This window comes from Lepus europaeus, chromosome Y, assembly GCF_033115175.1.
Source record: "Lepus europaeus isolate LE1 chromosome Y, mLepTim1.pri, whole genome shotgun sequence".
NCBI classification, from domain to species: Eukaryota; Metazoa; Chordata; class Mammalia; order Lagomorpha; family Leporidae; genus Lepus; species Lepus europaeus.
In genome coordinates, this window is record NC_084851.1 from 3,983,763 (window position 1) to 4,008,743 (window position 24,981).

General features: G+C 36.7%; 1 protein-coding gene across 12 annotated transcripts in view; it reads left to right on the plus strand.

The window, feature by feature from the left end:
- Positions 1-24,981, plus strand: part of LOC133754237 (lysine-specific demethylase 6A-like) — a 211,330-nt gene that overhangs the window by 99,104 nt on the left and 87,245 nt on the right. For 7 of the 12 annotated variants that reach the window (XM_062184729.1, XM_062184730.1, XM_062184735.1 and 4 more), the window contains 6 exons: positions 7,066-7,164; positions 7,284-7,503; positions 8,036-8,170; positions 9,222-9,317; positions 10,827-10,925; positions 12,036-12,125. In XM_062184729.1, coding sequence (XP_062040713.1) covers positions 7,066-7,164; positions 7,284-7,503; positions 8,036-8,170; positions 9,222-9,317; positions 10,827-10,925; positions 12,036-12,125 — 739 coding nt within the window. The remainder of the gene's footprint in view (positions 1-7,065; positions 7,165-7,283; positions 7,504-8,035; positions 8,171-9,221; positions 9,318-10,826; positions 10,926-12,035; positions 12,126-24,981) is intronic. The other 5 variants (XM_062184734.1, XM_062184737.1, XM_062184741.1 and 2 more) reach the window with 2 other exon arrangements.

Below are 24,981 nucleotides of genomic sequence, written 5' to 3' on the forward strand. Positions count from 1 at the left end.
TGGCATTGTATTGGAATCCCCAGGCTTATTTCTAACTCCACCATTTGGGGCAGGTCCGATTGAGCATGTCCTGAATAGTACATCTCCTCCCTCTCTTTTTCCCACTCTTATATTTAACAGGGATCACTTTTCAGTTAAAATTCAAACACTGAAGAATAATTGTGTGTTAATTACAGAGTTCAACCACCAGTACTAGAACAAAAAAATACTAAAATGGATAAAGTATTATGTTGTACATCAACAGTCAGAACAAGAGCTGATCAAGTCACTGTTTCTTATAGTGTCCATTTCACTTCCACAGGTTTCCCCTTTGGTGCTCAGTTAGTTGTCGCCGATCAGGGAGAACATATATTTGTCCCTTTGTGACTGGCTTAATTCACTCAGCATGATGTTTTCCAGATTGCTCCATCTTGTTGCAAATGACTGGGTTTCATTTTTTTTGATTGCTGTGTAGTATGATATGGAGTACATGTCCCATAATTTCTTTATCCAGTCTACTGTTGATGGGCATTTGGGTTGGTTCCAGGTCTTAGCTATTGTGAATTGAGCTGCAATAAACATTAATGTGCATACAGCTTCTTTGTTTGCCAGTTTAATTTCCTTTGGGTAAATTCTAAGGAGTGGGATGGCTGGGTTGTATGGTAGGGTTATGTTCAGGTTTCTGAGGAATCTCCAGACTGACTTCCATAGTGGCTTAACCAGTTTGCATTCCCACCAACACTGGGTTAGTGTCCCTTTCTCCCCACAATCCTCTCCAGTATCTATTGTTGGTAGATTTCAGAATGTGAGCCATTCTAACCGGGGTGAAGAGAAACCTAATTGTGGTTTTGATTTTCATTTCCCTGATTGTTAGTGATCTTGAACATTTTTTCATGTGTCTGTTGGCCATTTGGTTTTCCTCTTTGGAAAGATGTCTGTTGAGGTCTTTGGCCCATCTCTTCAGTGGATTGTTTGTTTTGATGTTGTGGAGTTTCTTGATTTCTTTGTAGATTCTGGTTCTCAACCCTTTATCTGTAGCATAGTTTGCAAATATATTTCCCATTCTCTGGGTTTCCTATTCGCTTTCCTGACTGTTTCTTTTGAAGCACTGAAAATTATCAATTTGATGCAATCCCAAATGTTAGTTTTGGCTCTGACTGCCAGTGCTTCTGGGGTCTTTTCCAAGAAGTCATTGCCAGTACATATATCTTGCAGGGTTTCTTCAATGTTCTCTAATAATTTGATGGTGTTGGGTTATAGATTGAATCTTTAACCCATGTTGAGTGAATTTTTGTGTAAAGTGAAATGTAGGGGTCTTGCTTCATGCTTCTGCATGTGGAAATGCAGTTTTCCCAGCACCATTTATTGAATAGACTGTCCTTACTCCAGGGATTAGATTTGGTTCTTGGATCAAATATAAGTTGGCTGTAGATGTTTGGATTGATTTCTGGTGTTTCTATTCTGTTTCATTGGTCTCTCCATCTGTTTCTGTAGCAGTACCATGCTGTTTTGATAACAACTGCCCTGTAGTATGCCCTGAAATCTGGTATTCTGATGCCTCCGGCTTTGTTTTTGTTTTACAAGATTGCTTTGGCTATTCGAGGTCTTCTGTGTCTCCATATGGATTTCAGCATCATTTTTTCCAGATCTGAGAAGAACATTTTCAGTAACTTGATTGGTATTGCATTGAATGTATAAGCTGCTTTTGGAGAATAGACATTTTGATGATATTGATTCTTCCAATCCATGAGCATAGAAGATTTCTCTACATTTTGGTATCCTCTTCTATTTCTTCTTTAAGGTTTTGTAGTTCTCTTCGTAGAGAGCTTTAACGTCCTTGGTTAAGTTTATTCCATGGTATTTGATTGTTTTTGTGGCTATTGTGAATGGGATTGATTTTAGAAGTTGTTTCTCCAATGACCTGATCAGCTCTTGTCCTGACTCTTGAGGTACAATGTAATACTTTATCATTTTTAGTTTTTTTTTGTTGTTGTTTTTCTAGTACTAGTGGTTGAACTCTGTAATTAACACACAGTTATTCTTCAGTGTTTGAATTTTAACTGAAAAGTGATCCCTGTTAAATATAAGAGTGGGAAAAAGAGAGGGAGGAGATGTACAATTGGGGACATCCTCAATCGGTCTTGCCCCATATGGAGGAGTTAGAAATGTGCCTGGGGATTCCAATACAATCCCATCAAGGTGGCATGTACCATAGCCATCTAACTAGTCCAAGTGATAAATATCAGTTCACAATTGATGGCTCTGATAGGTCTGAGAGTCAAAGGGATCATACAAACAAGACTAGTGTCTGCTAATACTAACTGATAGAATCAAAAAGGGAGAGAAGGATCCAACATGGGAAGTGGGAGACACAGTAGACTCATAAAATGGCAGATGTCCTAAACAGCACTCTGGCCTCAGAATCAGCCCTTAAGGCATTTGGATCTGGCTGAAGAGCCCATGAGAGTATCGTAGGCATGGAAAGCCAAGACATCATGGAAAAAAAAAAAAAGAAGAAGACCTAAATGAAAGATCTCTGTGAGTGAGATCCCAGTGGAAAGAATGGGGTCATCAAAGATGGAGGTACCTTTCTCTGAAGGGAGGAGAGAACTTCCACTTTGACTGTGATCCTATCAGAATAAGATCAAAGTCAGCGAACCCTAAAGGCTTCCATAGCCCTGGCAGCTCATGACTAGAGGTTAGGAGATTACTGACGCCATAAACAAGAGTGTCAAATTGTTAAGTCAGCAACAGGAGTCACTGTGTACTTACCTCTCATGTGGGATCTGTCCTTAATGTGTTGTCTAATGTGAAGTGATGCTATAACTAATATTGAAACAGTATTTTTATACTTTGTGTTTCTGTGTGGATGGAAACTGATGAGATCTTTACTAAGTATATACAGAATCAATCTTCTGTTATAAAGATAATTGAAAATGAAAAAAAAAACTGGTGTTTTATTGGAAATGGCACAGAAAATTAATTAATTTTTTAAAAAAATATCATGTAGGATCTCTGTCCTTAATGTGCTGTACACTGTTATTTACTGCTATAACTAGAACTCCAACAGTATTTTTTTCACTCTGTGTTGCTATATGGGGGCAAATTGTTGAAATCGTTACCTAATATATACTAAACTAATCTTCTGTATATAAAGAGAATTGAAAATGAATCTTGATGTGAGTGGAGGGGGAGAGGGAGCATGAAAAGGGAGAGTTGCGGGTGGGAGGGAAGTTATGGGAGGGGGGAAGCCATTGTAATCCATAAGTTGTACTTTGGAAATTTATATTCATTAAATAAAAGTTAAAAAAAAAAAGAAAGAAGTTTTTTCTCAGCCATGGCATTGCCTGTGTATACAAAGGCTCTTGATTTTTGTGCATTGATTTTATTTCCTGCTACTTTGCCAAACTCTTCGATGAGTTCCAATAGTCTCTTAGTAGAGTTCTTTGGGTCCCGTAAATAAAGAATCATATCATCTGCAAAGAGGGATAGTTTGAGTTCTTCCTTCCCAATTTGTATCCCTTTAATTTCTTTTTCTTGCCTAATAGCTCTGGCTAAAACTTCCAGCGCTATATTGAATAGCAATGGTGAGAGTCGGCATCCCTGTCTGGTACCAGATCTCAGTGGAAATGCTTCCAACTTTTCCCCATTCAATAGGATGTTGGCCGTGGGTTTTTCATAAATTTCTTTGATTATATTGAGTAATGTTACTTCCATACCAAGTCTGCTTAGAGTTTTCATCATGAAAGGGTGTTGTATTTTATCAAATGCTTTCTCTGCGTTTATTGAGAGAATCATATCGTTTTTCTTCTGCAGTCTGTTAATGTGGTATATCATGTTGATTGTTGCGTACCTTGAACCATCCCTGCGTACCAGGGATAAATCCCACTTGGTCTGGTTGGATGATCTTTCTGATGTGTTGTTGCATTCTATTGGCCAGAATTTTATTGAGTATTTTTGCATCTATTGTTCATCAGTGATATTGATCTGTAATTCTCTTTCAATGATGCATCTTTTTCTGGCTTAGGAATTAAGGTGATTCTGGCTTCACAGGAAGAATTTGGGAGGATTCCCTTTTTTTCGATTGTTCTGAATAGTTTGAGAAGAATTGGAGTTAGTTCTTCTTTAAATGTCTGGTAGAATTCAGCGGTGAATCCATCTGGTCCTGGGCTTTTCTTTGTTGGGAGGGCCTTTATGACTATTTCAATTTCTGTGTCAGTTATGGGTCTGTTTAGGTTTTCTATGCCTTCCTGGCTCAATTTAGGTAGATTGTATGTGTATAGGAATCTATCCATTTCTGATAGATTTCCCTGTTTGCTGGCATAGAACTCTTTGTAGTAATTTCTGATGACTCTTTTATTTCTGTGGTGTCTGTTGTTTCCTTTTTCATCTCTTATCCTATTGATTTGGGTCTTTTCTCTTCTTTTTTTGGTTAGTTGGGCCAATGGGGTGTCAATTTTGTTTATTTTTTCAAAAAACCAGCTTCTCGTTTGGTTGATCTTTTGTAATGTTTTGATGGATTCAATCCTGTTGATTTCCTCTCTGATTTTAATTATTTCTCTTCTCCTGCTAGATTTGGTCTGGTTTGCTGCTGATTTTCTAGATCCTTGAGCTGACTTGAAAGCTCAACTATTTGGTGCCTTTCCAATTTCTTGATGGTATAAACTTTCCTCTTAACACTGCTTTTGCTGTATCCTATAGGTTTTTGTATGTTGTGCTGTTATCCTCATTTTCTTCCAGAAAATTTTTGATTTTTCTTTTAATTTCTTCTATGACCCATTGTTCATTCAGGAGCATGTTATTCAGTCTCCATGTGTTTGCATATGCTCTAGGGATTCCTGAGTTGCTAATTTCCAATTTCATTCCTTATGGTCTGAGAAGCTGCATGGTATGATTCTAATTCTTTTGAATTTGCTGAGACTTGCTTTATGGCCTAGTATGTGGTGAATCCTAGATAAGGTACCATGTACTGCTGAGAAGAATATAAATGCTTTCTGAGTAGGATGAAAAGCTCTGTACATATCTGTTAGATTCATTTTGGTTGTAATGTCATTTAAATCCTGTGTCTCCTTGTCGATCTTCTGTTTTATTGATCTGTCTATCTCTGAGAGTGGAGTATTGAAGTCCCCCAGTACTATTGTATTGGGGTCTAAGTCTCCCTTTCCCTTTAAGTCCCTTAACCAGTCTTTTAAATAAACTGGTGTCCTGTAATTAGGTGCATATACCTTGATGATCATTATATCTTCCTGTTGAATGGATCCATTATCATTATGTAGTGCCCCTCTTTGTCTTTTCTAACAGTTTTTGTGGTAAAGTGTATGTTGTCCGATATTAAGATGGCTACGCCCGCTCTTTTTTCATTTCTGTTGGCATGGTATATCTTTTTCCAGCCTTCACTTTCATTCTGTATGCATCTTTGTTGGAAATATGTGTTTCTTGTAAGCAGCAAAAAGATGGGTTTTGTTCCTTAATGCATTCAGCCAATCGGTGTCATTTATCTGGACACTTCAGGCTATTAACATTCAATGTGACTATTGATAAGTAGTTACTTTGCCCTGCCATTTGCCAAAGATATTTTGTAATATATGCTTTGAACTTCCTGTGATCTTTTGCTGTAAGGTGTCCTGCCTTTAACTTCTTTCATATTGGTGATGGTGTTTCTGTGTTTCTGTGTGTAACACATCTTTAAGCATCTTTTGCAGGGCTGGACGAGTGGCAACAAATTCTTTCAATTTCTGTTTGCTGTGAAAGGTCTTTATTTCACCTTCATTCATAAATGAGAGCTTTGCAGGATATAATATTCTGGGCTGCAGTTTTTCTCTCTTAGTATCTGGGCTATATCTCGCCATTCCCTCCTAAGCTGTAGTGTTTCTGATGAGCAGTTAGCTGTGAGTCTAATTGGAGATCCTCTGAGATGGCCACTTTCTATACGTAAAATTGGGTCTGCTCTTTGTCTTGCTCCGCTTTGTAAGGTGAGAGGAGAGAGGCTTGTTTCCATGCAAGTTCCCCTTATTTATTCATTTTTTTCTCTCCTACAGTTAGCCTTATGAACTTTCCCCAGTGCGGCCTTAGGCCTTGTACTTCCTTTCACTGCCAGTGTCTCAGTTACTGAGGTTTTTGTCCCACCTCCGCTTCCAGTGCTGATGCGCAGACTCTGTGGCTCGGCTCTCGCGTCTGGGCTTCCATGTGGTGGGCTACCTTGCTCCTCTATTTTTTAATCTGTATGTTTGGAAATACACAAAGCAGAAAAACACTTAAGGATAAAAATAGATAGATACTGATCAGCTTAGAATGCTTGTGACAGTAAGAATATTGAGTTTTTTTATTTCTATCATACAAAGTCTAATAAATGCAATTATGCAAGTAGTCCCTTAGAACCGTTCAGAATTTCATACAAGGAATTCCTAAATAATATATATCTAGGTAAAAACAAAGAGAGAGCTAAATATTGGCATCTATTTTTTCTATATTAGATTTAGTTTACCTTTCCTGCCGTGTAAGACACATACCAAAAAGTGATTATTCTAGAGATTGTTATAGGAGAAAAGAAACACTAGGTGAATTAAACAGTTCTTTAAACATTTAACTTCTTTAAAAATAATATACAAGGACTGGCATTGTGAAGCAGTGGGTTAAAACCATATCCTGCAGTGCCAATATTCCCTAAGGTGGCTGGTTTAAATGCCAGCTGCTCCATTTCTGATCCAGCTATCCGCTAATGAGCCTTGGAAAGCAGCAGAGGATGACTGAACTCCTTGAGCTCCTGTACAAGGGAGACTCAGAAGAAGCTCTTGGTTCCTGGGTTTAACCTGGCCCAGCCCCAATTATTGTGGGTGTTTGGTGAATAAACCAGTGGAGGAAAGATTTCTCTTCTTGTCCCTCTTTCTCTCTTTATGTAACTCTGCCTTTGAAATAAATAAAATTTAAAAAAATGTAGAGGTAGCACATATATATTTATACGTATGTGAAATCTATATATATAAGAATACTCACATAGCTTTCATGTGTCTTTGATTTATAGTTTATTTAGGAAATAATTTAAGAATTAATGGAATTATTAATTTATAAATGTTTTCTGCCTTTTAGGTGTTACTCAAGTATTGGGAAAGTTCAGGATGCCTTCATATCTTACAGGCAGTCTATTGATAAATCAGAAGCAAGTGCAGATACATGGTGTTCAATAGGGTAAGACTATGAAAATATTCTAATTGATACACAGTCACTTCAACACATTTATACTTTGTAATATTTCTATAAAACTAAGCAGTAAGCTTTGACAATCTATTCTGTATTTCTCTTTCCAGTGTGCTCTATCAACAGCAAAATCAACCAATGGATGCTTTGCAGGCCTATATTTGTGCTGTGCAATTGGACCATGGGCATGCCGCAGCTTGGATGGACCTAGGTACCCTTTATGAATCCTGCAGCCAACCTCAAGATGCCATTAAATGCTACTTAAATGCAACTAGAAGTAAAAGTTGTAGTAACACCTCTACACTTGCAGCAAGAATTAAGTTTTTGCAGGTAAAAATTACAAATAGTGTATTTTAAAAGATGTATATTTCCCTATTATAATTGACAGGAGAAAGGTGGCTGCACAGTTTGTGTATGTGTGTTTAATTTTGACTTGTTTCCATACTTTGTAATATTTTGTGAAAATAATTTGCATATCATTTTATGTAAGATTTATTTAAAATGTGTTCTTTTACACATTTAGTTTGGTGTGCATATTAATTTATATATTTTTCTTGAATATGTTGAACATTTTTCAGTATGCTATCTACATTTTTTGTCATCACATTTAAAAAAAAAACACAATTTTGCACTCTTGCTTGAAATCATGAAAAGATTCTTAAGAGAACTCAAATACAGCTTAGCTTTGTTCTGATTCTCACAGGTATATTCCAGTTTTCCTTTTTATGCTTAGCATCTAAGTTCCCAAGCTTAGAATTTATTATATAAAAATAGATACTTATAACCTTGAGGAAGATTTACTGGACTTGCTCTTACTCAAGTAGGCTTGTGTTAAATTTGCTTTTTACATAATTTTTCCTAGGCTCAGTTGTGTAACCTTCCACAAGGTAGTCAACAGAATAAAACTAAATTACTTCCTAGTATTGAGGAGGCATGGAGCCTACCAATCCCAGCAGAGCTTACCTCCAGGCAGGGTGCCATGAACACAGCATTGCAGGTGAGAAGTTGGGTTATCTTCTGTAGGTGCCCAGCTTTAAAGGTTCTTTCCAATCTATAGTTATCAATCTGACTATCCCAAATGCAGCATTGCCTTTTAAAACGATGTAAGTCATTTGAATTTAAAAGTTACTTTATATTTAATTGCAAGAGGATTTTAGGTCAAAGTAAAATTCTGGTAAGGGAAAAACACTTGGGATACACATTTTAACTCTGTGTATATTCTCATGAGTTGAAAGCGATTTCTTAAATGAATATTCTGCAGTGGTTTCTTAAATGTAGAACACAATTTTTGAAAAAAATTATGTATTTATATTAATTCATATGATTTTGATTTTCAGAAGTTGCAATCAGTGATGTCCACATAGCTTTGGAAATTATACAGCTTATACAGTTCCATCATTTGAAGCGATGAATTAAGTTATGTACAACCTTACTTTTATCTTAGTTCTGTGCTCCTTTTGGCTATTACAGCTCATGATTTAAATGTTGAACTTACATTTACGTCCTTCAAACACCAATTCCATAGCAGTTTTTGTCACTGTATATTATAACTTTTAGCAACTTAGAATACCTGTCCAGTTCTGTGAAGAGGAATCCAACATCTAATCCAAGAAAGGTATTTTTTATACTTTAGAGATACAAAAATATCCTTGCCAAAAATAAAGCTCCACTACTCTCTTGAAGTTATTTCTATCCTGTGTTTTAAGCTTGTGGACATCAGAGATTGAAGCAATATTTGTAACCCATAATCTGTGCATCATATTAAAAATGGAAGGTAGGGGTACATTTATATTGATCAAATCATTTTGTTCAGTTATAATTTTAAGAGTTTTTACGATCCCTCTCTACCAACATTGAAATTGAGTGTGGCCTATAGTGGACAGCCTTGCTAGCTGTTTGAGACATAATTTAGATGTTGTCTCTTTTTTCTAATTTTATCGGCCTCAAAATTATTGCATATTATAAGTGATTTTAAAATTATTTAAAAGCGCAAGTCCTACATGTACATAATTTAACAGCTATCCCTAATTTGTCAAAATTTTCCTCAGAATGGTTCTGATAACTGGAATAGTGACCAAACTGTTTCACATCATCCAGTACAGCAACAAGGTCATTCATGGTGTTTGACACCACAGAAATTACAGGTATGAAATATTCCTTCGACAGTACTTTCCTCAGTTTCAAAGGAACAATAGTAATAATGTTAAAATTTTGGGTATTGCGACAGACATTGTGTTACAGTGTGTTAAGCCACTGCCTGTGACACCAGCATCTCATTTGAGCACTGGCGGAAGTCCTGGCTGCTCCACTTCCAGTTCAGTTCTCTGCTAATGTGCTTGGGAAAGCAGTACAGGATGGCCCAAGTGCTTTGGGTTCCTGCTACCCAGATGGAGACTTGAATGAAGCTCCTACTTCCTGGCTTCAGCTTGGCCCAGCGCTGGTGGCCATCTGGATATTGAATCAGCAAGATACCAGTGTTTCTCATTCTAAGTCTGTAATTCTTCCTTTCAAATAAATCTTTTAAAAAGTTTTTTATGGGTCAGTGCAATAACATAGTGGGTAAAGCTGCCATTTATGGTGCCAGTATCCCACATGGATGTCAGTTTGAGTCCCAAATGCTCTACTTGCAGTCTAGCTCCATGCTAATGCACCTGGGAAAGCAGTGGAAGATAGCCCAAGTGATTGGGCCCCTGTACCCATATGGGAGACCTGGAAAAATCTCCTAGTTCCCTGGCTTCAGATCGCACCACTCCAGCTGTTGAGCCACTAGGGGAGTGAACCAGCGGATGGAAGATTTCCCTCTCTGTCTCTCTTTTTTTCTTTGTAACTCTGCCTTTCAAATAAGTAAATATATCTTTAAAATGGAATGATGTTCAACTAAATTAAAATATACATAAGTAAAATGGACTTACATTTTCCAGAATAATAGGAATCATAACTTAGCCTTCTGGGAGGGAAGTTGTGGTATGGAAATAGATAATATGAAATACTTGATAAAGGCTTCTTTTAGTTGCTATCTCTGGCCAGCTATTTTTGTTTTTCCAGATTGACTAAGTTAATTGTTTCTAAAATATATATTTTGCATATAAAAATAATTATGCTTATCTCATAGATTATTTGTGTGTGTGTGTGTCTGTGTTTAAATAGAAATGTATTCAGAATGAAATAAACCATTTCTGTTGGTAGAAAATATGTGTTGTCTTCTAATTCACTTTTTTCCTCAAACTTTGCAAAGCCTTCTCCAATGTTTTATTTAAAAATGTCTATTGGGATTATTCGTATGTCTGTTTATTATTCCAGTTAAGGCTTCTGGTGGCACCTTTATATCATTTAACCAAATCCCCCTGTTGATGGTCATTGAGGTCAGTTTCAGTGGTTCTATTGGAAACACTATTTCAAGCAGTTTTGTTGTAACATATTTGAAGTTACATAATTCTTTTCTGAAATTTAATTCCACCATATACAGTTAACTAAAAACACATAAAATTAGTTTTGCAGGATGAATCTTTAAAAATTTCATTTTGGGCTAGATTACTCAAGTGAGAAATCACTGTCTTTTAGTACACAATGGTTATGAGTTACGGGGTTTTCACTGATAGTCATATCTTCATTTTGAGATTAAAGTTTGAGTATATTCCTCTCTTTTCTTCTAGCACTTGGAACAACTGCGTGCAAATAAAGATAATCTAAATCAAGCACAGAAATTTATATTGGAACAGTTGGAAAGTCAGTTTGTATTAATGCAGCAACAAGTATGTGTAATGTTTTCTCTAAAATGTATCAACATGCTGAATATTTTCTTGGAATGACTAACATTTCAGAGGCTTATTCATGCTCATTTTAATGGAATTTTTATGGCTGAACGTTAAATATAATTAATAGGTTTTTTAAAAAAATTCAATTTGGAAGGCAGAGAGAGAGAGACCTTTGTCTGCTGATTCCCCCCAAAATGCTTATTAGAGCTAGGGCCAAGACAGGTAACAGGTAGGAGCCTGGAATTCAATCCAAGTCTCCCATGGGGGTGATCTCCTGGCCTCCAAGATATGCTTTAACAGGAAGTTGGATTCAAATTGAAAAAGTAAGGACTCAGACCAGACACTGTTACAGGATACAGGTTGTCTAAGCAACTGCTATGTAAAATGGTTGCTTTTGAACTTTTTTGTTTTCTGTGAATAATAATCATAAAATAATTTTGAATAAAATAGTTGACATTTTATTATTATCTGTATGAAATGTGCAATTTTATTATCTTGATGAATAGCAAATTACCCCAAATTGAGTTGAATGAGTTTTAACAGTTGTTTGACTTGAGAGATATGAACTAATGTAATAAAATGAAAGCTTGAAATTCTGTTTTATGATAGAAAAAGGCTTACAAATTTGATCACTATGCTTCATTTTCAGCTTTCGTTTACACTTAATAAAGGGGTCATAAGTTGTAGTAGTCATCTTTATGTAATAATCTATTTTATAAACTGAAGAGATGCAGTATTATAATAAACTTAGAGCTGTGCCAATTGCACATTTTTACAATCACACAAACAGGTTTTTTGTTTTTGAAGATGAGTCAAATGGGAGTTGCTCAGGTACAAGCTACTGGAATTCTGAATGGGCCAGTAGCTGATTCTACAAACTCTGTCTCTAGCCAGCAATCATATGCTGCTGCTGTGACCAGAGAACCTAGCATCTCTCAGCTTGGATTTGATCCTACTTTTCTTGAAAAATGTGTGTCCACTGGATCTTTTTCTATGGGTTCTGCTCATTTAGGTATATCAAAATCTCTGGGGGACACTGACAATATTTTGGTAAGCAATAATTGTATAACAGGAAGAGGAAGTAACGGAAATGTGCCTTATCTACAGCAAAGCACATTTATTCTACCTCATAACCACAGAAACCTGAGCATCAGCACAGAAGAGCCATGGAGAAAACAACTGTCTAACTCCACTCAGGTAAAAAAAAAAAAGATTAGTAAGTTTGTGGGCTATAAGAGTAACTTTATTGGACTTGTGTGTACTTTTAGCAGAAGATTTTTATTTAAAAAACTAATTTTAAATATTAACTGTGTACATGGGAAGACTATTACTATCTTGTAATTCAGTATATCACATAAGTATATCACTTAACAATTGGTAAAGTTAGATAGTCTGGAAAACAAAGGTGAAAAAATAACTTCATAAGTTCCCAAATTCAGTTGCTCATTAGTTAAAACATTATAATCACACTGTTCAACACAGATGCTATTTTACATAGCATGTTTATGTATTAAATTTTTTACTTTGTGATGGGGTGAATGTGATATGCATTCAGTGGAAACTATTTTTAATTTGGTATTTGCAACTTTTAGTGGGTTAGTAATTTATAGTATCATCCTCTCATACTGGCAGCAGATATAAGCTTCTTTATTATCAGTGAGGTACTTTTTTTTTTTAACTTTTATTTAATCAATTTAAATTTCCAAAGTACAACTTTTGAATTATAGCAGCTTCCCCCCGCTCCATGACCTCTCGCCCACTTGCAACCATCCCATCTCCCACTCCCTCTCTGATCCCATTCTTCAGCAAGATTCATTTTCAATTATCTTTATATACAGAAAATCAATTTAGTATATACTAAGTAAAGATTTCAACAGTTTGTACCCACACAGAAACACAAAGTACAAAGTACTATTTGAGTACTAGTTATGCCGTTAATAGTGAGGTACATTTATCATAAGCAAGTGATGTTCTGTACTGTGTTGCCAGCATTTTTTTGGGTATTGTATTGTGGATTTTTGAATCTCATAGTATCCACTTCTCTAATACAATTCTGATTTTTATCTTCAGTATAGTGCTCAATAAATTTCATAAAATATTCAATACTTTATTGTAAAACAGCCTTTAAGTTAGATGATTTTGCCGAATTTTAAATGTTCTGAGCATATTTAATGTAGGATCAGTTGTGCACCTATGCATTAAATGCTTTTTCTTGACTTGGATTTTCAGCTTAAAACATAGAAGCTCTTTTTAGATCACTGTTGATTAGGTCACATTTTAAAAATGTGCACACTAAAATTAAACAGTTTCCAGTTCCTTTCCCATCCCTCATGATGATTTCCTCTTCATTTACATTTTGTTTTAATGAGATCTATTACATTTGGTCAAACACTGGTTGTGCTCTGTGTTGTATGTTTGAATTTTAACAAAAAAAAATGCAGTGGCATGCATTCATTTTTACATTATCAAAGGAAGTAGTTTCACTATTCTAAATATAGTTGTGTTTTATTTACCCAACCTGTTCTCGCCTGAACTTGTGGCAACCACTAATCTTTTTATTCTGACCATAGCGTTGACTTTTCTAGAATGCCAAACAGTTGGAATCTTATAACCTTTTCAGATTGACTCTTGTCCTTAAAATTTCCTCCATGTTTTTAGATGGCATGATAGTTCACTGCATGAATGAGCTACAGTGATTTATCCATTTACCTATTTTTTTTTTTAAGATTTATTTATTCATTTGAAAGGCAAAGTTACAGAGAGACAGAGGCAGAGGATGAGAGAGAAAGGTGTTCATCCACTGGTTCACTTCCTAGATGGTCACAATGGCCAGAGCTGCACCTATCTAAAGCCAGGAGTCAGTAGCTTCTTCAGGTCTCTCATGTGGGTGCAGGGACCCAACAATTTGGGCCATCTTCTACTGCTTTCCCAGGCCACACCAGGGATCTGGATTGGAAATGGAGCAGCTGAGACTCAAACCACTGCCTATATATGATGCCAGTACTGCAGGCGGTGGCTTTACCTGTTATGCCACAGCACTGGCCCTCCATTTACCTTTTAAAATACTTCAGAGTTCCTTCTGGGAGGTGACAATTATGAATAAAACTAATATAAATATTCATATGCAGGTTTTATATATATATATATATATATATACATATATTTCCAATTTATTTTACACATTATGCCCCATTATCATATCTATAGAATACCTTTGAAAACTTAATTGAGCAACAAACTGAAATAAATATTGCGTCATTGAAATATTTGCATAATTGAAAACTTAGACTTAATATGTTCTACAAATACTTATGTAGGGGGAATGATTGTTGGATCATATGGTAAAAAGATATTTAGTTTTGTAACAAATTACTAATCTAACTTCTAAAGTGGCTATATTATTTTTCATTTCAACCTGTAATGAATGAGGCTTACTCTTGCTCCATATCCTCACTAGCACTTGATGTTGTCCATGTTTTTTTTTTATTTTTTTTTATTTTTTTTTATTTTTTATTTATTTTTTTTGATGTTGTCCATGTTTTTGACTTCATCAATGATTCATAGAGTTTGGAGGTATTCATTCTTTTTCTTTCTTTTTTTTTCCTTCTCTCCCTCCCTCCTTCCTCCCTTCCTTCATTCCTTCCTCCCCTCCTTCCTATTTTATATAAGTATTCATCTTTATGGGGTATTATGTAATGTTTTGAAACATGTGTTTCCTAATGTCATGTTGGATAAAACATTTATCTTTTTAAATACTTAGAATTTCAGTATGGCAAAAACATTTGAAACCTTTCCAGCATTTATTAAAATACAGTGCATTATCATTATCTATAATCATTGTACTATGTAATAGAACTTTAACTATAACTTAGTATTCATTAAAATCTCCTTCCCAAAAGAGGTCTCTGTCCAGTCTCTGATAACCATTCTCTTGCTCAATCTGTTATAACCATTCTACTTTTTAAAATTTTATGAGATTTACTTTTTTGGATTCCATGTGTGAGAGTATTGGTACTTATTTTTCTATACTTGACTTATTTCACTTAAAATGACTGCAGTTCCACATATGTTGTTGCAAATGACATGATTTCATCCTTTTGTGGTTTAATATTTCATTCTATATGTATATGAAATTTCCATTATGTATTCATAGTTGGTGGTCACTTAGGTTGTTTCCATTTCTTGGCTATTGTGCAATAAAAATGAAAGTGTATCTGTTCCTTTGACAGAATGATTTCATTTTATTTTTTTAAAGATTTATTTATTTTACTTGAAAGTCACAGTTACACAGAGAAAAGAGAGAGAGAAAAAGAGAGAGATAGAGAGAGAGAGGTTCATCCCCATATGGCCACAATGCCTGGAGCTGTGCCGATTCAAAGGCAGCAGCCAGCAGCTTCTTCTGGGCCTCTCACATGGGTGCAGGGGCCTATGGACTTGGACCATCGTCTACTGTTTTCCTAGGCCATAGCAGAGAGCTGGATTGGAAGAGAGCTGGATTCCAACTGGTGTCCATATGGGATGCTGGCACTGTAGGCTGCAGCTTTACCTGCTATGCCACAGTGCTGGCCCTGTGATTTAATTTTCTTTAGTTATCTGTCCATAATGGAATTGCTGGATCATCTAGTACTTGTATTTTTTCTGAGGAGCTATCAATATTATTCTCCATAATAGAGGTGATAATTTATATGCACATCATTAGTATACAAGAGTTTCTTATCTTCAAATCCCTGCCAGTGCTATTAGACCTTTTACAAATGGTCTGACTGGAATTAGCTGATATCTCCATTTCCCTGATAATTAATGGTGTTATGTGTAATTTTTAAAGCACTGGTATTATTTTTAATTTTCAGCTTCCTAATAAAAATAGCATTTGGAAATTCTTGTCATGTGTTAATTTGTTATTTGTGTAATTCTTTCAGTTTTTTAGCCCCATTATTGAGTCTAGTTATTTGTGGTCTTAGTGTTAAAAGTGTTAGTCTTAAAATTTTTGTGTAACAATACTTTATCAGTTATCGTCATAGACATTTTTCTACTATTCTGTGATTTTTCTTATTTTATTTACAGTGAGTTATGTAGAGCAGTTGTTTTTAATTTTAATGAGGCATACTCTATTACTTCTTTCTTGTATTATGCCTTTGTGTTTTATTTTAGAAATTTCCATTAAATCCACGGTGTTTCGGTTTTCTCCTATGTTCTCCTCCAGAAGTTTTAAGGTATTGTGCTTGTAGATCTACAATCCAATTTCAGTTAAAGATTTTTAAAATTTATTATGGAGATAGAGTTACAGACTGTGAGAGGGAGAAACAGAAAAGGTTTCTGTCTGTTGCTTCACTCCCCATTGGCTGTAACAGTTGGTGCTGTGCCAATCCAAAGCCAGGAGCCAGGTGCCTCCTCCCGGTCTCCCACATGGGTACACAGGCCAAAGATTTTGGACCATCTTCTACTGCTTTCACAGGCCACAGCAGAGAGCTGGATTGGAAGAGGAACAGCTGGGACTAGAACTGGCGCCCATATGAGATGCTGGCACCACAGGCGGAGAATTAACCTACAGTGCCACAGTGCTGGCCACTTTTATTTATTTTTATTTTTTTAATTTTTCAGTTAATTACAATGTATGTTATGAGCTCTATATCTAGATTCACATTTTGCATGTTAATGCCCAGATGACAGAATACTCTTTTTTATTTAATTAAACAAAAATTGTTTACAATTTATTTGACAGTGTTAGAGAGAGAGAGAGGTTTTCTTTCTGTTGGTTCACTCCCCAAATGGCAGCTATGGCTGGTGGCGCTATGCCAATTCGAAGCCAGGAGCCAGGCCCTTCTCCCTGGTCTCCCATGTGGGTGCACCTAGGCCATCCTCCTGGGCCACAGCAGAGGGCTGGACTGGAAGAGGAGCAACTGGGACTAGAAACTGGTGCCGATAAGGGATGCTGGCACCGCAGGCAAAGGATTAACCAAGTGAGCCATAGCTCCAGCCTTGACAGAATACTCTTGACTGTGTTTTTGTCCACTGTTGTGAAGGGAACCCTTCCATAGTGGCTTAACCAGTTTGCATTTCCACCAACACTGGGTTAGTGTCCCTTTTTCCCCACATCCTCTCCAGCATCTGTTGTTGGTAGATTTCTGAATGTGAGCCATTCTAACTGAGGTGAGCTGAAACCTCATTGTGTTTTTTTTTTTTTTTTTTTTTTTTCTGATTGCTAGTGATCTTGAACATTTTTTCATGTGTCTGTTGGCCATTTGCATTTGCTCTTTGAAAAAATGTCTATTAAGGTCCTTGGCCCATCTCTTCAGTGGGTTGTATGTTTTGATGTTGTGGAGTTTCTTGATTTCTTTGTAGATTCTGTTTATCAACCCTTTATCTGTTTGAAGATATATTTTCCCAGTCTGTCGGTTCCTTTTCACTTTCCTGACTGTTTCTTTTGAAGTACAGAAACTCTCAATTTGATGCAATCCCAAATGTTAATTTTGGCTTTGACTGCCAGTGCTTCTGGGGTCTTTTCCAGGAAGTCTTTGCTGGACCCTAAATCTTAAAGTGTTTCTTTAATGTTCTCTAATAATTTGATGGTGTCTGGTCATAGATTTAAGTTTTTGATCCATGTTGAGTGAATTCTTGTGTAAGGTGAAATGTAGGGGTCTTGCTTCATGCTTCTGCATGTGGAAATCCAATTTTCCAAGCACCATTTATTGAATAGACTGTCCTTACTCCAGGGATTGGTTTGGTTCTTTGATCAAATATACGTTGGCTGCAGATGTTTGGATTGATTTCTGGTGTTTCTATTCTGTTTCATTGGTCTCTCCATCTGTTTCTGTAGCAGTACCATGCTGTTTTGATAACAACTGCCCTGTAGTTATGTCCTGAAATCTGGTATTGTGATGCCTCCGGCTTTGTTTTTGTTGTACAAGATTGTTTTGGCTACTCCAGGTCTTCTGTGTCTCCAAATGAATTTCAGCATCATTTTTTCCATCTGAGAAAAATGTCTTTGGTATTTGATTGGTATTGCATTGAATGTATAAATTGCTTTTGGGAGAATAGACATTTTGATGATATTGATTCTTCCAATCCATGAGCATGGAAGATTTCTCCATTTTTTTGTATCCTCTTCTATTTCTTTCTTTAAGGTTTTGTAATTTTCATAGTAGAGATGTTTGACATCCTTGGATAAGTTTATTCCAAGGTATTTGATTGTTTTTGTAGCTGTTGTGAATGGGATTGATCTTAGAAGTTTTTTCTCAGCTGTGTCATTGCCTGTGTATACAAAGGCTGTTTATTTTTGTGCATTGATTTTATATCCTGCTACTTTGCCAAACTCTTCGATGAGTTCCAATAGTCTCTTAGTAGAGTTCTTTGGGAATGCTAAATACAGAATCATATCATCTGCAAAGAGGGATAGTTTGAGTTCTTCCTTCCCGATTTGTATCCCTTTAATTTCTTTTTCTTGCCTAATAGCACTGGCTAAGACTTCCAGCACTATATTGAACAGCAGTGGTGAGAGTGGGTATCCCTGTCTGGTACCAGTTCTCAGTGGAAATGCTTCCAACTTTTCCCCATTCAATAGGATGTTGGCCGTGGGTTTTTCATAGCTGAACGAAACTGAAGGTAGTTAGGAGGCGAATGAGATGCCCACAGGAGCCAATAATTGGAAGCTCTTTTCCATGGACCACACAGGGAACCTGTGCTCCTCTCAGTGAGGGCTCAAATTCTCCTGCAGTCTCCCATTGGGTTGCCAAGGTTACCGAATACTCAGGTGAATTCCGGGAGTTCATTCACAGCCTCAATTCATTAGCACTGCACATTCACTAGGTCCTGATCTCCAGTTATTTCCCCTCCCCCCTCCCCCCAGAGTCAGGTTTTTCTGCTTGGCTGAGAGTGTGTGCAGCCTTGAAATCGCACCGCTTATTACGTATGTCCAAGATGGCGCCTGCTCTTTGTCTTGCTCGCCTTTGACAGGTGAGTGGGCAGAGAGAAACTTGTGTCCTTACTGGTCACTTTTTTTTTTTTTCTTTTTTTCCTATCTCTTCTAGTTAGCCTGGTGAACTTTCCCCCACGGAGTTTCAAGCTTCATTTGCTCTAGTCTCCTCTTTCAGCTTTCCCGCTGGTTTCTTGGGCTATTGAGGTTCAGCTCACCCCTGTTCCAGTGCTGGTGCGTTTATTCTGCCTCCGATGTCCCGAGCTGTGGGCTCCCACGCCCTCCAAATAGGTCCACCATGAATTACTAGTTGCGGAAGAGTTTCCTCTGCTGTTTCTTCCCCTACTCTTCCTTGTACCTGCAGTATCTCCACTTTTATTAAACTGTCTCTTTCCAGACTATCAGTGTGCTCTCTTCCTATTCTGTCATTTTGCCGCTCTCCCCTCATTGGATATGCTTTGATATTACCTTTTTTAGCATTTTTGAGTGCTTGGTTCTTGAGATATTTGTTATAGTTTTTTTTTTTTTTTATTTCCTTGTCATGTCTGTGTAGTTTTGGTATTAGAGTAATTTTGTCCTCAGATGATTAATAAAGGCCTAGTGTTTTATATTTTGGCAGGTTATTATTAATATAGTTGGTTTAATAGATAGAGATGTTGAAGATTGTATTTTTTTTATTGTGAGTTTTGGCAAATTACATCTAGTCAGTTTTTGATTCATTTCATCTAAGTTATTAAACATTTTGGCATGTAATTGTTTTTAATATTTATGATGCTATTCGCTTTCACGATCAGTAGTGAAGGCCCACATCTGTTTATTTCTCATAGTCGTATGTCTTCTCTCTCTTCTCCCTCTCTTTTTTTTCTTCCAGCTACCAAATGTATAGATTTCATTGACTTTTTTTTAAAATTTATTTATTTTTTTTTAATTTTTGACAGGCAGAGTGGACAGTGAGAGAGACAGAGAGAAAGGTCTTCCTTTGCCATTGGTTCACCCTCCAATGGCCGCCGCGGCTGGTGCACTGCGGCCGGCGCACCGTGCTGATCTGATGGCAGGAGCCAGGTGCTTCTCCTGGTCTCCCGTCGGGTGCAGGGCCCAAGCACTTGGGCCATCCTCCACTGCACTCCCGGGCCTCAGCAGAGAGCTGGCCTGGAAGAGGGGCAACCGGGACAGAATCCGGTGCCCTGACCGGGACTAGAACCCGGTGTGCTGGCGCCGCAAGGCGGAGGACTAGCCTGTTGAGCCACGGCGCCAGCATTCATTGACCTTTTAAAAGAACCGTATATTTGTTCCATTGATTTTTCTGTTGGTTTCTTTTCTCAAGTTTTATTTATTTATTTGAAAAAGTGACAGAGATGGGAGACAGGCAGAAAGAAATCTAACATCTGCTTATTTTCTCATCAGATGCCTAGACTTGGCTGACCTGCAGCTTTCAGCCAGGAACTCCCATCTGCATTTCCCACTTGGGTGGCAGAAATCCAAGCACTTGGGCCATCATCCACTGACTCCTGCTTCATTAACAGAAAGTTAGTTTGAAGTAGAGGCAAGACTTGATGTGGGCATTCAGTAGTTACTTAACCTCTATGAAAATACCTGTCCCTCTTTCTATTTATTTCTTATTTTTATTGAAATGATTTCTGCTCTTGTTTTTGATGTATTAATTGACTTAGGATTTTGTTTTCTAAATTTTATTTTTTTAATTTTTATTTTGAAACAGTTTTTAAAAGGAGGATACTTTTATTGTGATCATTTAACGTGAACATTATGGAATAAATATAGCTAATGTATAAATGCATTTCCTCACTTGGTTGTTCATTTTTGTAAGGAGAGCACATAATAACCACTCTACATTTTTCAACAATACAGGATTTTGTAACTAACCATAATCATTTTGTTATGTAATGTGTCTTCTGAAGTTTATTCCTTCTGTGTAGCTATAACTATGTATTCCTCCATCAGTAACATTCCAAACTCATGTCCCTCCTATCTACCTCAATTTCTGGTAACTAACATATACTACCTACTTTTATGAGGTTAATTTTTTAAGATATGAGTTGTAAGTAAAAGGGGCACAGATTAGTACTGCCTTACTTGGGCTCCCAATTTAAGGGAAAGGGGTGCAGAACCAGAGTAGAGACAGGATCCAAAATCACAGTCAGACCAAATTTATTCAAAGAAAATAAGCTTGTAGAAGTTGGACCAACTGCCAGAATGTATACAATCTGAACACATGGCAGAGGCCCCAGGCCCCAACATGCTTGGTTTTTCTACAACTTAGGTGGAATAGGGATCCAAAGTAGGGCAATAGGAGTTGGTGAGCCTCTTCATACAGGTCTTTAAGTTTTTTTGCTGGCTCAAACCAAGAGAAGAATGCAGAGGATGGGGTGGGAAGAAATGCAGTATGTGAGACTGAACTGGTTTCTTGAAAGAAAACAAGGGTAAAGGAAATCTAAAATGGCTGAGGCTTATGTCCTTGTTCCAACATGAGTGACATCATGCTAGTATTTCTCTCTCTAGTTGGTTTATTTCACATTAACATGTTATCATGTTATGATATCATGTCACGGGGGTTATCCCCACATATGATCCATTTTGTGAAACGTGGAAAGATTTTATTCTTTTGATCCTTTTTGAGAAAATGGGAAGATTTTATTCTTTGTGTGTGTGTATGTGTATGTGTGTGTGTCTGAGTAGTAGTCCATTATGTAAAATATATCACATTTTTTTTTCACCCATTGGTTCCAAATCTTGGCTTGAGTGAATAGTACTAAAATAATGTGGGAAAGGACTCTTTCATATGCTTGATTTCATTTCCTTGAGATATGTACTCAGAAGTGTTATAGCTGAGTTATGTAGTAAAGATTCTAATATTTGATTAATATCTGAAATATATATAAAATAAAATTATACTAATATATACATTAGCTTACAGTATAATATAGATTACAGTTATACATAAAATCGGTGTATGCATGGATACATACCTATACGCTAGCATGTGGACTTTTAAGTTCAGCATTATTTTCTGTAGTTTTAAAATCCAGTTATGGGGCTGGCACTGTGGTGCAACAATTTAAAGCCCTGGCCTGAAGCAACAGCATCCTGTACGGGTGCCGGTTCTAGTCCCAGATGCCCCTCTTCCAATCCAGTGCTCTGTTATGGCTTGGGATAGTAGTAGAAGATGGCCCAATTCCTTGGGCTCCTGCACTCACTTGAGAAACCCAGAAAAAGCTCCTAGCTTCTGGCTTCAGATCAGGGTGCCTCCAGTTGTTGCGGCCATCTGGGGAGTGAATGCTGGTTCACTGGTGGAAGACCTCTCTCTGTCTCTACCTCTCTGTAATTCTGTCTTTCAAATAATGAAAATAAATCTAAAAAAAATCCATTATTCTTTTGCTCTTGAGTGGACTTTCTTAAATGATTATATTTTGATGTTAATTTATTGATAGATATCTAGTTTATAAATAATTTCCTATTCTGTAGGTTCTGTCATCTTTCTATTACTTTCCTTCAGTTCAGGGACTGTTTAGTTTCATGTAAACTCATTCATCTAAGTTGTGTCTTTGTTGCTTATATTTGAAGTCTCATAAAAAAATCCTTACTCATTGGCATAGAATATTCCCTTACATGGTGCAAGAAAAGTGTCTAATAATGTGCTTTCCTTAAAATGTATTCATGGGGGCTGGAAGATGGTCCAAGTACTTGGGCTCCAGCCACCCATTTGGAGAATAGGTTGTGTTCCCATCTCCTTGCTGAAGCCTGTGCCAGCCCTGGCCTTTCCAGCCATCTGGGGAGTTAATTAACAGATGGATGATCTCTGTCTCTTTATTTATATCTCTCTGTATTTCTATTTTTTTACATGAATAATTAAGTCTTTTTAAAAAATATTCTTGGCACCTTTGTCAATATCAGGTGGCTTTTAATACATGGTTTTATTTCTGAGCTCTCTGTTTTCCATTTGTCTGTGTTTCTATTTTATACCAATACCACATATTACTATAGTTTTATAGGACTTCTTTAAATCAGATAGTTGAAGCCTTTAGCTCTATCTTGCTGATACAGATATAATGAAAAATTCAAGAGATTTTGTGATTTGATATAAAATTTAAGAATTTTTTTCTTTTTGTGAAGAATGTCATATATATTTTTGCAGGGACTGTGTTTGATGTATAGATTGCTTCAGGTTTTATGGACATTTTCATAATACTTAGTTTGCTAATGCAGACACAGGATATCTTTCCAGTTAGTGTTATTTAATTTCTTTCCTGAGTATATTAATTTTTTTATAAAGATCTTTTTCTCCTTTGGTTCAGTTATTTTTTATGCACTTTATTTCTTATGTTATTATAAGATGAGGTTGTATTCTTAATTTTTTAAAGCATTATCATTTCTGTTGTTCTTTGTTTTTTAAGATTTGCTTATTTATTTGATAGGCAAAGTTACAGAGAGACAAAGGCAGAGAGAGAGTGAGAGAGGTCTTTCATCCGCTGTTTCACTCCCTAGATGGCCACAATGGCGGGAGCTGTGCCGATCTGAAGACAGGAGCAAGGAGCTTCTTCTGGGTCTCCCACACAGGTGCAGGGCCCCAAACACTTGGGCCATCTTCCACTGCTTTCCCCAGGCCATAGCAGAGAGCTAGATCGGAAGTGGAGCAGCTGGAACTTGAACTGGCACTCATATGGGATTCTGGCATTGTAAGCAGTGGCTTTACCCACTATGTCCCAGTACTGGCCCCTTAACTTCCTTTTGAGTTCTTCTTTATTAACATGAAAAGAAGTTACTGAATTTTGTGTGTTGACTGTACATTTTAAAATTTTAGTAATTCAAGCATTCTAACAGTTTTATGATGGATATTAATCCATTGGATGCATCATTTGCAAATATTTTGACCCATGATTCTAATTTTGTGATCATTCATTAATGTCTTCTACTGTGCAGAAACATTTTAATTTTAAATAATTTGTACTTTTAGTTATCTGTCTTTTATTGCCTGTGCTTTTGCAGTTTTAAGGAAAAAAATTCACATGTACTAGTCTTTGTCTCACCTGTTTTCTTCTAGTAATTAAATAGTCTCAAGTCTTACATTTAAGTCTTTATGTTGATTTTTGTATATCATGAAAGGTAGGAATGTAGTCATTCTTCTGTGGTGAATGTTAAGAATATATCTTTTCTTTAGAGTGTGATGATGGCCTAAGCCATCTTAGGCCAGAAAAACAAGTCTTCACAAATTTTTAAAAGTCATCTGCATAGTATGTATTTTGTTTGGCCACAGTAAAATAAAGATAGAAATCAAAATATGGAACTTTGTAAATTATATAAGTAAATGGAAATTAAAGAACATGCTGATTCTGGAACAATCATTGAGTCAAAGAATAAATTAAAAAGAAATTAGAGGCCGGTGCCATGGCTCAATAGGCTAGTCCTCTGCCTGTAGCGCCGGCACACCGGGTTCTAGCCCCGGTCGGGGCACCGTCCAGCTCTCTCCTGTGGCCTGGAAGTGCAGAGGAGGATGGCCCAGATTCTTGGGCCCTGCACCCTCATGGGAGACCAGGCAGAGGAAGCTGGCTTCTGGCTTTGGATTAGTGCAATGCGCCCGCCGCAGCACACCGTCCACAGTAGCCATTGGGGGTAAACCAAAGGAAAAGGAAACATTTCTCTCTGTCTCTCTCTCTCACTGTCCACTCTGCCTGTCAGAAAAAAAAAAAGAAAAGAAATTTGAAATTTTATTGGAAAAAATGAAAATGTAGTATATTAAAGTCTATAGAGACAGTAAATGCAGTACGTAGAGCAAAGAACTCCATCTAAAAATAGAATGACTTCATTTAAATTACCTAAAGATGCACCTAAAGTGAAAAATAAACCAAACCTGCAATTAGAAGAAGGCAAGAAGTAACTAAGAAGGAAAGATTTTAAAAACATTTAGTGTCAACGAAACAAAAGTTAACTTTAGAAAAGGTAAGATCAGCAAATTTATAGAGACATGATTCAGAGGAAAAAGGAGACATTACAACTCATGGTAGGTAAATTTTATAGTCATCAAAGACTGTCATAAGCTAGCATTCACTAACAGATTTGAAAAATCTGAAAGAAATGGGTAAATCTTAGAGTCAGAACCTGAATATGAAGACACAGGAAACCTGAAAT